We start from the raw sequence: 13075 nt of genomic DNA on the forward strand, positions 1-13075 counted from the left end.
CCTCCGCGGCGTCGATGACTTCCTCGCGTAAGCTGAATTTTTTATTAATGAGATATCTTTTCAGATTCGGGAAGAGATAATAGTCCTAGGGAGCCAAATCGGGTGAATAAGGTGGATGCCGAAGCAATAGGAGCCCTAAGTCACTTATTTTATACGTGGTTGCTACGCTCTTGTGCGCCGATGCATTGTCTTGCAAAAACAAAATTTTTTTCGCTTCATGTGAAGCTGTTTTGCAGCGATTTCGGCCTTCAATCGCTCCAACAATGCACAGTAATACTCGCTGTTGATGGTTTTCCTTTTTCGAGGTAGTCCACGAAGAGTATGTCATGACAATCCTTAAAAACTGACGCCATAACCTTTCCGACCCATCGAGCCTGCCTCGGACGCTTCGGAGCACTCGTGCCGCTTTGGTCCATTGTCGGGCACTCATTCTGTTCTGTGGTCTGTAATAGTGGAAATAAAAAAAACATTCCAGGTTTCATCAACAGTTACCAATCGACGCCAAAAGTCCGCCGGATTCCGCATCAGTAAGTCCAAACACTCTTTCGAACTGCTCTCGCGTTCGAGTTTTTGGTCCGGAGTGAGCATGCGCGGCACCCAGCGGCAGGATAACTTTTTTATATGCAGAATCTCGCTCAAAATATGGCGTGTGCGCTCAGTACTGATCTTTGTGGCATCTGCTAACTCGCGCACTTTCACTTTGCGATCAGCCAATAGCATTTCATGTATTTTTTTGACATTGTCCTCTGTAACCGCATCGGAAGGCCTGCCGCTGCGGACTTCATCGATAGTGGAGTTGCGGCCACCACGAAACTCTCGAAACCAATATTTCACGGTGTAATCTGACGGAGCATTTGCCCCATAATATTTGTCCAATCTTTCTTTTGTTTTGTTTGAGGCAAAACTCTCAAAAAATAATGTTTTATGAGAGAACGAAAATCGTTTTTGTCCATATTCAACATAATGCCAAAGACGTCAACAACAATCAGCTGCCAAAACAAAACTAAGGGCAGTATCGCACTGAAATTTGGTATGCTTGCCTAAATATGAACGCACCGTAAGGAATCATAACCTTCTTTGCAGTAGTAGCGCATTCGGGCGGTCAAGGAGGTTACTTTTCACCCCACCTAGTAAAGCGATAAGTATGAAATATTTTTTTGATTTTAGTGTAGGACAAGTTGTTTTGAGGAGATGCTGTTTTGCATCCCACTTCGGCCGTTCCTATTAATTTAAAATAAAAAGGCCTAGCTTTCGTTTTAAGATCGTGTACTTTTAAGTTTTAGGCAAGAACGAGAGAAGAGAATAGTAAGTGTTGTACAGTGTTTGTTTTCGAGGTTTTACATTCGTACTGTTAAATTAACATGGTGTTGTTAGCGCAACGCAGATGCTGTAAGCAAACTACGTTACATTTACAAATTGATAAAAAACAATGAAATTAGTTTTTGACAAAGACAATTTTAATTATTAACATAGTTTCTCGAAATTACAACGTAAATAAAACAGGACCAAATTTCAAGCATTCTACGGCATACAGCTTACTTGTTTCAACTCAAATAGACGATCTCTTATTTTGATCTGTGTCGCTAGTTTTTTTTTAATCAAATTGTGGCTATTCTCGCATTTCAATTTTAGTTCCATCCATACTGTGATGAACTCACTATAAACTAAATTTTTGTATTGTAGCTTTAGGGTTGCCTGGTATGTATCACTAAAAGCGTCAATGTACGTCTCGATCCAATTCCAATCGGCAACTACATATAATTCTGCGTAGCCAGGAAATCCTTTAAGTCCATTAATTTGTATACCCTTGCAGAGGGTATTATAATTTTGGTCAAAAGTGTGTTTAAATATGAATTAAAGAGCAATGTTATATATACCCTGGTGTTAATATTATACAGTGCGTTTTAGTATGACTAAGGCTAGTGCCGTCAGAACTCAAAAAGAAAGTATTAAGAATAATAATAAAAAAAAAAAAAAAGGACTAGGGCCAGTGCCGTCGGAAAATCCACCCATGAAAAAGGGGGCTAATGTAAAGAAAATTCGTGGTATTCGGACAAGTAATGGGGGACTATGACAAGAAAAGAAGTTCTAAAGAGTAGATTTTCAATATCTGAGTATGAAATAACTCCGCAATCCCATTGCGTGTTTTACGGAGTGTCTGTAATAAAGCTACGGAAAACGTTGTGTACAGATTTCATTTTGGGGTGAACCTTGTTAAAATTTGTTGGTAATAATAAATAAATAAATAAACTTAAATATTAAATACAAAAAAAGGAAAAAATGCAAAGATAAAGGCAAAATGTATGATTGAATATATGCCATATTGTGAAGAGATACAGAGAGATAGTTGTACAATCCCATCGCGTGTTTTGTAAGAACGTCAGCTTCGGATTTATGGCAAATTACGAAAGCTGGTCTCTCGGGTAAAAAAAAAAGAATATATTGCTTTCTATGTATACACATGAAATGTCTTTGCTTATTTGCTTATATATATGCAACATTTTTGTAAATCCCAACGAACACCAGTTACGAAGGGAAGTTATTGTCTTATGGAAACATACTTAAACAAATATTCTTAACGGCAAAATCCACAAGAGTAAAGTTCCTGGAAAAACACTACACTACAATACAAGCTGATACATACTACAATTTAAGTACAGATAAGACGATATTTTAAGTACACTATATTCAGTAGCACTAAACAAATTAATTTCTCCTGAGGTCAAAATAAACCTACTTAATGCCTAATATTGCTAAAGTCAGGAGACTATTACCAACTAATAATATCGTTACTAGAGGCGGTAATAGGAAGCAGACCACTAAAAATCAAACACCCCAAGAGACCTCCCTATCCCTACGACCTGTTATTACACCTTCACCCGTTATCATGAACTCTAGCACAAACTCGTCACCGTCCTATCTCAATTCCGCGGTGGTAAATCATGCGGATCTGTTCGCATCGATGAGAATTCCCGACGCTATTAAGTTCCTACCATCGTACTCTGGGGATCAGTTCACATTGAACGAGTTTATCAATAATGTCGAAAAAGAATTCTGATGATTAGGGGAACGGACCAGACACCAGACTATTGGACAGAAGATTGAGGGCAAGGCTAGCGAAGCGGTAATTGGAGCAAACTTGATTTGGGATGAGATTAAATACGCATTGATAAGGCATTGCAGAGATAGGAGGGACGAGGAGACCCTAATGGCGGAACTCTATAATTTAAAACATAAACAGTTACCCATACAAAAATCTTATGAACAAATCACGAAGATTAACTTAGCCTTGTTCAGGATAATAAACACGGAGCCTGAGCAGCTAGCAATTCGGGTTAGGCAGAAGGTGGTGTCGCAGACTTGTTTGACGGTTTTCCTTGCGGGACTTAGGGGAAACCTAAGTGCGATAGTCAGAGCGTTTAAACCAACGGGACTCGAGGAGCAATATGACATGGCTATTAAAGAGAGGAATTTATATTTCGCAGAAAGTGCTACGTATGGAGCACAGAACAGACAGTTTAATAAGCCAAACGATCGCTTCCGTACAAATCAGTTCTCAAACAGAAACAATTATAATCAATATCAAAATAGAGATTACAATCAGTACCAAAATAGGGATTATAATCGTTACAATCGTAATGATAGACCAAATTACCACCGGAATAACTATGAGAGTACTCGTAATCAAAGATTCCCTGCAATTACAGCAGGCGACGACACTGCAAGTACTTCCAATGCGGCCGCTAAAATGAGCTCTATGAGCAACAACAAAACCCAATCTAATGGACAAAGACTATTCAATGTCGAGACAAAAAAATTTCGCTTAGACGCAAATTTACCATATATCGAACTGTCTTTTCAAAACAAAAGTAAATTAAAATTTCTAATAGACACAGGGGCAGAGGGTTCCTTTATCAACCCGAAATTTGTAGCGGAAGAAGAAAGGGTTAGGCTAGAGAAACCCGTCACAGTCACAACAGTTCTTCAGGAATATCCCATTCCAGGAATGGCTATATTGACCATTTTTGAAGAGATGGACGATCAAAGGAAATACCCATTCTTGTTGTTTAACTTTCACAGATTTTTCGACGGTTTGATTGGTATGAATATTCTGACCCAACTTCCGGCGAATATCGATATCGCGAAACTTTTACTACACCCACTGTCGAAATGACCCTATATCACCTCACAATTATATGAAATAGACGAGGAGTCTAAATCACTGATAACAATCCCTGTAAACGTTAAGGAAGGACCTTTCATATGCGACCATATTCAACTCGAAGAAGATTTATTCATAACAGCAGGCATTTACACGGCATGCAACAATTAGGCTCGGGTTGAAATTAATAATTTCTCCGCCACACCAAAGAAATTCTGTTTTGATTTAGGACTTGAAGTAAACAAGTTCAAAGAAGAGGATTTCACTGTGGTGAACGTAATGCCGGATAACGTGAAATATGAGGAAAAACATTGTCTCGTAAACTTTAATAATATTAGAACTGATCATCTAAACGATGAGGAAAATCAACAGTTGTCTCAACTTTTTAAGAAATTTGCTGTCATAGTGTATCGCGAAGGCGACAAACTAATATTCAACAACCAGGTAAAACATGAGGTCAAATTTACTGACAACAGGCCGGTATTCTGCAGACCATTCAGATTCAGTTCCACTGAGTCAACAGAAATCCGGAACCAAATAAGCAAGCTCTTAGATCAGAATATAATCAGACACAGCCATTCGCCTTGGAGGCTCCAGTATTTATACCCGTTACTCGTAGAGTAAAAGGGTATATTGTATTCGTGCAAAAGTATGTAACAGCTAGAAGGAAGCGTTTCCGACCCTATAAAGTATATATATTCTTGTTCAGGATCACTAGCCGAGTCGATCTAGCCATGTCCGTCTGTCCGTCTGTCCGTCTGTCTGTCCGTCTGTCTGTCCGTATGAACGCTGAGATCTCGGAAACTATAAAAGCTAGAAGATTGGCATTTTGCATGTAGATTTAAGAAGTTCCTACGCAGCGCAAGTTTGTTTCAAAATGGTGCCACGCCCCCTTTAACGCCCACAATCGCTTATATACGATTTTAAAAATTTAAATATTTCGGAAAAGTAAAAATGCAGTTTTATTGTGTTTATCAATACCTATCGAAATGTAGAAGAAATTTTTCAAATCGGACCATTCGTTAAAAAGTTATGCGTGATCAAAGTTTCTATCTCCATCTCCCTCGCACTCCCTTTACCTGAGTAACGGGTATCTGATAGTCGGGGCACCCGACTATAGCGTTCTCTCTTGTTTTAGTATCAAAAAGAATGGATGCGTCCCAAGTAAAGAAGTGGAGAATGGTAGTGGATTTTAGGAAGCTCAACGAAAAGAACGAGAAGGACAGATACCCCATGCCTAATATTAATGATGTCTTGGACCATCAAATCGAAATGGAACCAAGAGTCACGGCCAAGACAGCCTTCACGGCTCAGGGAGGGCATTATGAATTTGTTCGTATGCCTTTTGGTCTGACAAACGCCCCAGCCACGTTTCAAAGAGTGATGGATAACGTTTTGGCGGACCTCAACGGAGACTGTTGTCTAGTATATCTGGATGACAACATAGTTTTCTCAGGAACACATTAGCGACCTAGGTTCCGTATTGTCCAGATTAAAGCGAGCTAATTTGAAGATTCAACCAGATAAGTCTGAGCTTTTGCGTAAAGAGATCGAATACCTGGGACACATTGTCACAGAGGATGGCATCAAACCAAATAAAATCTTTTTTGAGTCTGTTGGGATATTATAGAAAATTCATCCGGGATTTCGCAAAGATCACCAAGCCTTTAACCAAACAATTAAAAGGGAAAGCTTGAGTGTTACTAACGAAAGAATACAAAAAAGCGTTTAATGTTTGTAAGACCTTACTGTGTAATGATCTCCTCTATTGAAATACCCTGACTTTAATAAACCTTTCATTCTGACGACAGATGCTAGTAATGTGGCGATATGTGCGGTTCTATCACAAGGAACGCTGGGTTCTGACAGACCGGTATCATTCGCAAGCAGAACTCTCAATGATCGAGAAACAAGTTTCTCGACCGTTGAGTAGGAGATGCTAGCTATTATATGGGCAACTAAATATTTTCGCCCCTATCTGTTCGGCCAAAAATTCCAAATAGTTACCGACCACAAACCCTTAACGTGGTTGATAAATTTCAAGGAACCCAACTCCAAATTGGTCAGATGAAAACTACAACTATTGGAGTATGATTATGAAGTATTGTACAAGAAGGGATCTCAGAATGTCGTGGCCGATGCCCTAAGTCGAGTAGAGATACAAACAAATTGTATTTCCGTATTTTCACCCAACAGAAATCTTACAGGAAATCCTATCACTGATCACAGATTACACGCCATCTTCGCTTCAAAAGCAGTTTTTAAGCTGATAGAGGAGGCTTACCTCAAACACTTTAAGAACTATAAGTTAATCAGATGCAAGGATTTAGACGTTACTACCACACAAGAACAGGAGACGGCGATTAGGGACTATCATCAGAACAATAATTATCGTGGTATCGAAGAGACCCTGAGTCACTTAAAAAGGACATTATACTTTCCGTACATGAAGCAAAAGATTGCCAAAATAATCAATCTTTGCGACATGTGTCACAGACTTAAGTATGATAGAAGGCCACCTAAGCCAGTATTTCAAAAAACTGAAACTCCCGAGGTACCTTTACAGATAGTGCATACGGACATTTATACGATTAATGGTCAGACAATCCTTACATTAATCGATAAGTTTTCTAAATTCGGCACTATTTTTGTTTTGTTGGGGTGCCAACAAAACTGGTTTTTAACCAAGGCGCTGAATTTTCTGGGAAGATTTTTTCTGATTTTTGTAAACAATACAATATTATAACCCATGTGACTTCATTCCAGCAGTCTACGAGTAATTCACCCGTAGAAAGGTTGCACTCTTCGCTAACTGAAATTTACAGAATTATTTATGAAACCAGAAAGGCTCATAAGCTGGAACGGGATCATGAAGAAATTTTATTCGAAACTCTTACCACTTACAATAATAGCATACAGTCTGCTACTAAGCATACTTCATTTGAACTACTTTCGGGAAAAACCCACATTTTTAATAAAGATATTGAATATAACTCCGAACATGACTATCTTCAGAAACTAAACGAATTTCAAGGCACATTATATCCCAAGGTTAAAGCACAGTTAGAGGAAAAGATGAGTCGCAGAATCGATAAACTCAATGAACACAGGGAACAACCAAACCCAGTCAGGACAGACGACATTGTGTTCCGCAAAGAAAATAGAAGAAATAAACTCACCCCCTTTTTTCTCAACATAAGGTACTCAAAGACAACAGAATCACACTAATATCAGCAAGAAAACAAAAGTTACACAAGTCTAAAATCAGAAACAGAAATAAAACAAAACAAATTCCTATTGATCTTACAGATTCGCGTTCGTCGCAACCCAGGACTGAAAGGTCCAACAATTGGGAAAAATAAGCTTGGGACAAGCTAAGATCGTTCAATCCCACAAATACCTATCACACATAATAAACCTGCAAGATTTTATTGATGGCGTCGTTAATTTCGAAAGAGCTATAAACCAATTAAAAATAAATACGGGTTCAAAAGCCGCGGCCGGCAGCCTTTCGACTAAACTTCAGCAATTAATAGATAGAGTAGATAGGTTACTTCCTAAAAAGAGACAAAAACGAGGATTAATTAATGGACTAAGTAGAGTCGTCAAAATAGTTACGGGAAACTCAGATGACACAGATGGACAAAGAATCGACAATAACCCAACAACAAGAGGGAGTTAACAGCAAGCGCGAACAGGCAAGATTTATTTAATAACGACATTAAGAGTAGATTCGAGAACATAACCGAACATATTAACAAAGAACAACAGATAATTAATCGTTATTTGAACGATTACAAGAATACTATTTTCAAAACAGTAAATTCAGTACATATCACGAATAAATATGAATATCGATCTATTTTCAAATCATTTAAGCAATATAGAAGAAAGTATGTTACTAGCCAAGCAAAATATTGTACCAAATTTTATTGTTTCCGAACAAGAATTAATCGTAATCAAACAAGTAATAAATAACCCAGAATTGCAAGAGTTAGCTAATGAACACATTCTCGACATATTAGAATTAGCCATTTTCATGATCGGAATTAAGATCAACTTTAGAATTATGATACCTATTTTTAAGCACGAAATGTATCAATTCACACACCTTATTCCTCTACCGATAAACGAAGCTAAATTCCTAATCTTACCCAATTACATGGCATACCATAATGCCAAAGACGTATATTATATATTATATTATAATATATTCACGTTAAGCACAGCTAATTGTAAATTCAAAGAGATAGGGAACCAAGAACTAATAACCGAAGTAGAACCAGCACACATTTTAATATTAAACACAAATAGCACGACCATTGTATCAAAATGCTCGACTGAAATTTTTGTAAAGGGATCGGCGTTAGTTACGTTTAAAAATTGCGAGGTATTCATTAACCAGATCCCCTAAGACATGGTAGTAGCACAATTCGAAGAAAAAATACAGGCTACAATCCCAATCGTGCAAAACATTAACTTCACCGAACATATTGAGGATATCAACTTACACAAACTTAACTTAAGGTCCATCAATGCTTACAACTCCATCTTTTATTGGAAAAACTTTACGACCACCAATTTTGGAGCGGTATACTTGTTAATATTGGTTGGAGTCCTATTATCAATCATTCTTATCAGCACAACGAAGAGGGTTGTCTTTACCACCATACCAGAGCCGAGTTTCGTGTCGTCCACGCCGTCACTTTGGCCGTCACTTCAATCCAGGAGGGGAGGAGTTACCGACCAGCCGGTAGGTAACGAGCCTCCAGCTAAACCTCCCAGAGCTACCCTGGAAATGGTACGCTAACTGGGTGGCCACTTACTTTGGATTGTAATTATGTTGCAATCTAACAACAGCCCAAATCGGGACAACGACCACTTGAGTCGTTGCCCCGCCGAAAGATTGCTGAGACTGCAACAGGATACCCCTACCCCTAGGCACCGGATACATGACACGAGCAGACGATGGAACAATGCTTTGTAAACATTCGTTTTACATTCGGTGGCAACTTGGCCACCGCTGTAGAATATATGAATTAAGCCTAGACCTTCAACTCAAAGGCAGTGGACACTTAATCACAACTCGTACTATTTAAATTATTTATTGGGATCAATCTACATACATACATCTTAACTTCCACAAAAACCCTTGGAGGATACGTGGACATTATCCTGGAACAGGATAGAACCATAACTCCCACAGCTTCGCTCTTAAATATTAAGACAATATTTTTTAAATAGTGCAATTTATGCAATGTTTATATCGAATAATAAGATTAAAAACTACAAAAACGCATTTATGTATTTACAAAATGCAAATATGCTGATTGGTATATCACAACTGCACAGAATTAAAAAATAACTAAATATTCATTTAAATGCAAATCATTTATGACTTTACTGATTAAATTTTTAAGTTAACATCAGAGATATCAACAAATTTGCACATTCAATAGAAAAAATTAAAATTCCGAGAAAGGCGAACTAAAATAATAATATTATTGCTCACTTACACATTATACACCAATTATACAACAATTTGAATGGTATATTTTTACTACACTATCAAAAACCGGTCCAAATAGATTTTCGCCAAAAAAACGTCTTTTGCTTATTCTGGCAGCAATAACTGTAAAGAGCATTAAAATTCGATAATAGATTGACTTTTTGCTTAGTTTCTTTGTTTAGAAGATAGCTAGTGCTTTGGCGAAATCATCAAATGAATCGTTAAAGCTTAAGGAAAAACTTTACCAAAGGAATTTTTGATACTCAGTTTAGAAGTGCCATTTTTCGACGTTTGAAGAGATTTTTGACTAAATTGTAATTTTAGAATGTGTGTTAAAAATAGTAAAAAGCCTTAAATTTAAGCGGTCAAATTTTTTAAACATTTATAATGTCTTAAACTATTTTTTGGCGAAGACACGGATTCGATTGGTTAAACGGATTAGCGTCCAGAATTTTTGAAAAGAAAATTGACCTTTTTTCCAATTGGAAGCGATTGGGGCCACTTGGGGAGCTTCAATAAATCTTAGCAAATCAGTTTAAAGTTATTATAATGTGATAAAAATGCATATTAATATTGTTAACCAGTGGATTGGGCTGTGCGTTGATTCCTAGTTTTCTTAGTGATAGATTTATATATATATAGGTATATTCTTAGGTCTAAAACGAAGCTTCCAAAAATCCGTTGGGTAACATAACATGTTAATGACAGTTTTGCAGCGACTTCTAAAACAATTTGTCAATTAATACAAAAAATCTTTTTAAATTTTTTTTAAATAATCTTTTTGAACTCTCAATTACAGATACTGGATTTTTCGTTCATGGGGTCGAATCGGAACAAGTATTGGAAGCTCTAAGGTTGAGGAGTATGACACAAGTTACTCCGCCAAAAAAAAATTCAATGAAATATATGCTGACAAAACTGGAAATGAATTCGAACAACGAGGCAACTTTGTTAAAATTACCGGTCGTATGTACCCAATAGAAATTCAGTATGATGTTGACTCAAAGTTGTTTACCCACAGCTGTCATTCAGTTGAGTCGAAGTTAGATACTTCCTTGCAAAATTTAATCAGGCTCATGTTTGATGTTGATTCTATGAATAGAACATTAATGGAGTTTCAAATTGATACGAATAAAATGCCGTTGGGGAAGCTAAGTGTAAATCAGATTCAATCTGCTTATGGTGTAATAACAGAAATTTTTAAATTAATAGAATCCGGAACCACTAATACAAAACTGATTGATGCTACGAATAGGTTTTATACATTGATTCCTCATAACTTTGGAATTGAATCCCCAACAATAATTGAAACACACAAACAAATCGAAGATCTTCGACAAATGCTTGATTCATTAGCTGAGATTGAAATAGCCTACAACTTAATTAAAAGAGAGGACTCAACTGATAATATTCATCCTTTAGATAAACATTACGGGCAATTAAAAACTGAATTAGTTGCACTAGATAAAAGTAGTGAAGAATTTTCAATTCTAAGACAATATGTAAAGAATACTCATGCTTCTACCCATAGCTCCTATGATCTTCACGTTGTAGATGTGTTCAAAGTTGCTCGCCAAGGGGAAGCAAGGCGTTATAAACCATTTAAGAAGCTACATAATAGAAAATTGTTATGGCACGGATCTCGATTAACCAATTTCATTGGTATATTATCACATGGTTTGAAAATTGCTCCCCCAGAAGCACCTCCAACAGGCTATATGTTTGGCAAAGGCATTTATTTTGCTGATATGGTATCAAAATCAGCTAATTATTGTTGCACAAGTCAACAAAATTCAACTGGATTAATGCTTCTTTCAGAAGTTGCATTAGGGGATATGATGGAATGCACTGCAGCAAAATATGTTACAAAACTACCAAAGGATAAACATAGTTGTTTTGGTCATGGTCGCACAATGCCAGATCCAAAAATGAGCTATATCAGAAATGATGGAGTCGAAATACCATATGGAAAAACAGTCACCAATGAAAATTTAAAATCAACGTTATTGTACAATGAGTACATAGTATATGATATGGCGCAAGTTAACTTGCAGTATTTGTTTAGAATGGAATTTAAGTATAGGTACTAAGTAAGTTTAATAGATAGTTCATATAGATGAAAAAGTGTATCAATGTTGTTCACTTTTTCTAACGAACAATTATATTTTCTTGTCTTGCCACTAAAGAGTTGGTATGGTTACATTTAAAAAACCTTTGTTTGTGCTTTCAATAGATTTAAGTACTTTAAAAAAAATAAAAATTATTGAACTATCAAATTCACAGTTGCCGTCTGCTTCAAGCAGGAAAACGCGAAAAGCACGGAATTTTAATTATAAATTTTCAGGCTTTATATGATTTAAAATTAAATAAAATTGTCGTATAAAAAATTTGGAGTATACATATATAGAAAACCTTCCTTGGCTCCAACTACAAATTAGATGTGGCAGAGTTGTTTCTAACGGCTTGGAGTGAGAAAGAGAATAAAATAATGTAATACCTGTGGCGGCATGCATAGGCAAGCTTATATAAAGAAGAGTCACAGAGGCTTTTTCGTGAAGACCAACCAAAAAAACATTTTTTTTAGAACTTTATCCAAGATGCATGTGTTATGAGAGCATGCGTTATGTAAACAATATGTTACATTGGACTTACATTTTTTTTAATCTGACGATTTAATCATTTTGGTTATACCCTTGCAAAAGTGTGCACCGCAGTGAAGTAGACATCTCTGACCCTATAAAGTATATATATTCTTGATCAGGATCGCGTCCTGAGTTGATATAAGCATTTCCATCTGTCCGTCTGTCTGTTTCAACGCGAACTAGTCCCTCAGGTTTAAAGCTATCTGCATGAAACTTTCCCAAAAGTTGTCCTTTTATTGCAGGTAGTATATAAGTTGGAACGAGCCGGATCGTGCGACTATATCTTCTAGCTCCCATAGGAACAATCGGGAAAAACAATTCAAAAAAATTATAACTTTGTTGTTTTTAATTTTTGTTGTTGCTCTGTGTGATTTGATAATATTTAAATATAATGAAATTACGGTTTTAATTAAATTAAAATCGGATATCAATAGCATATAGCTGTCATAGAAACGATGGCAAAATGCAGCGCAAAAACGACATAGCTTCATTGTTATTAGTAATATAGGCATATAAATCGAAATGTAGTGGTTTTGTAATAACTGCAAGGGTATATAAACTTCGGCTTGTCAAAGTTTAATTCCTTTCTTGTTTTACCTTTAATTTAAAGATAGTAAATATTAAGATTAAAAGACTGGCTCGTGGTACTTATGTGTGTTACTTACAATTACTGTTCTTGATCTCAAATATAAACACAGCAAAGGCTAGAACCACGCCATTCGCGATATACAAGAGCAGATTTCCTTTTGCTGTTGCTCGTAC

General features: G+C 36.6%; 1 protein-coding gene across 2 annotated transcripts in view; it reads left to right on the top strand.

The window, feature by feature from the left end:
• Positions 1-11947, top strand: part of LOC108043962 (poly [ADP-ribose] polymerase) — a 206290-nt gene extending 194343 nt beyond the window's left edge. For both annotated transcript variants that reach the window (XM_044458382.1, XM_044458381.1), the window contains exon 6: positions 10471-11947. In XM_044458382.1, the coding sequence (XP_044314317.1) occupies positions 10471-11761 (1291 nt within the window). In that variant the 3' untranslated portion in view covers positions 11762-11947. The remainder of the gene's footprint in view (positions 1-10470) is intronic.
• Positions 11948-13075: the final 1128 nt, after the last annotated feature.

This window comes from Drosophila rhopaloa, unplaced genomic scaffold (assembly GCF_018152115.1).
Source record: "Drosophila rhopaloa isolate 14029-0021.01 unplaced genomic scaffold, ASM1815211v1 contig_166, whole genome shotgun sequence".
Taxonomy (NCBI): Eukaryota; Metazoa; Arthropoda; class Insecta; order Diptera; family Drosophilidae; genus Drosophila; species Drosophila rhopaloa.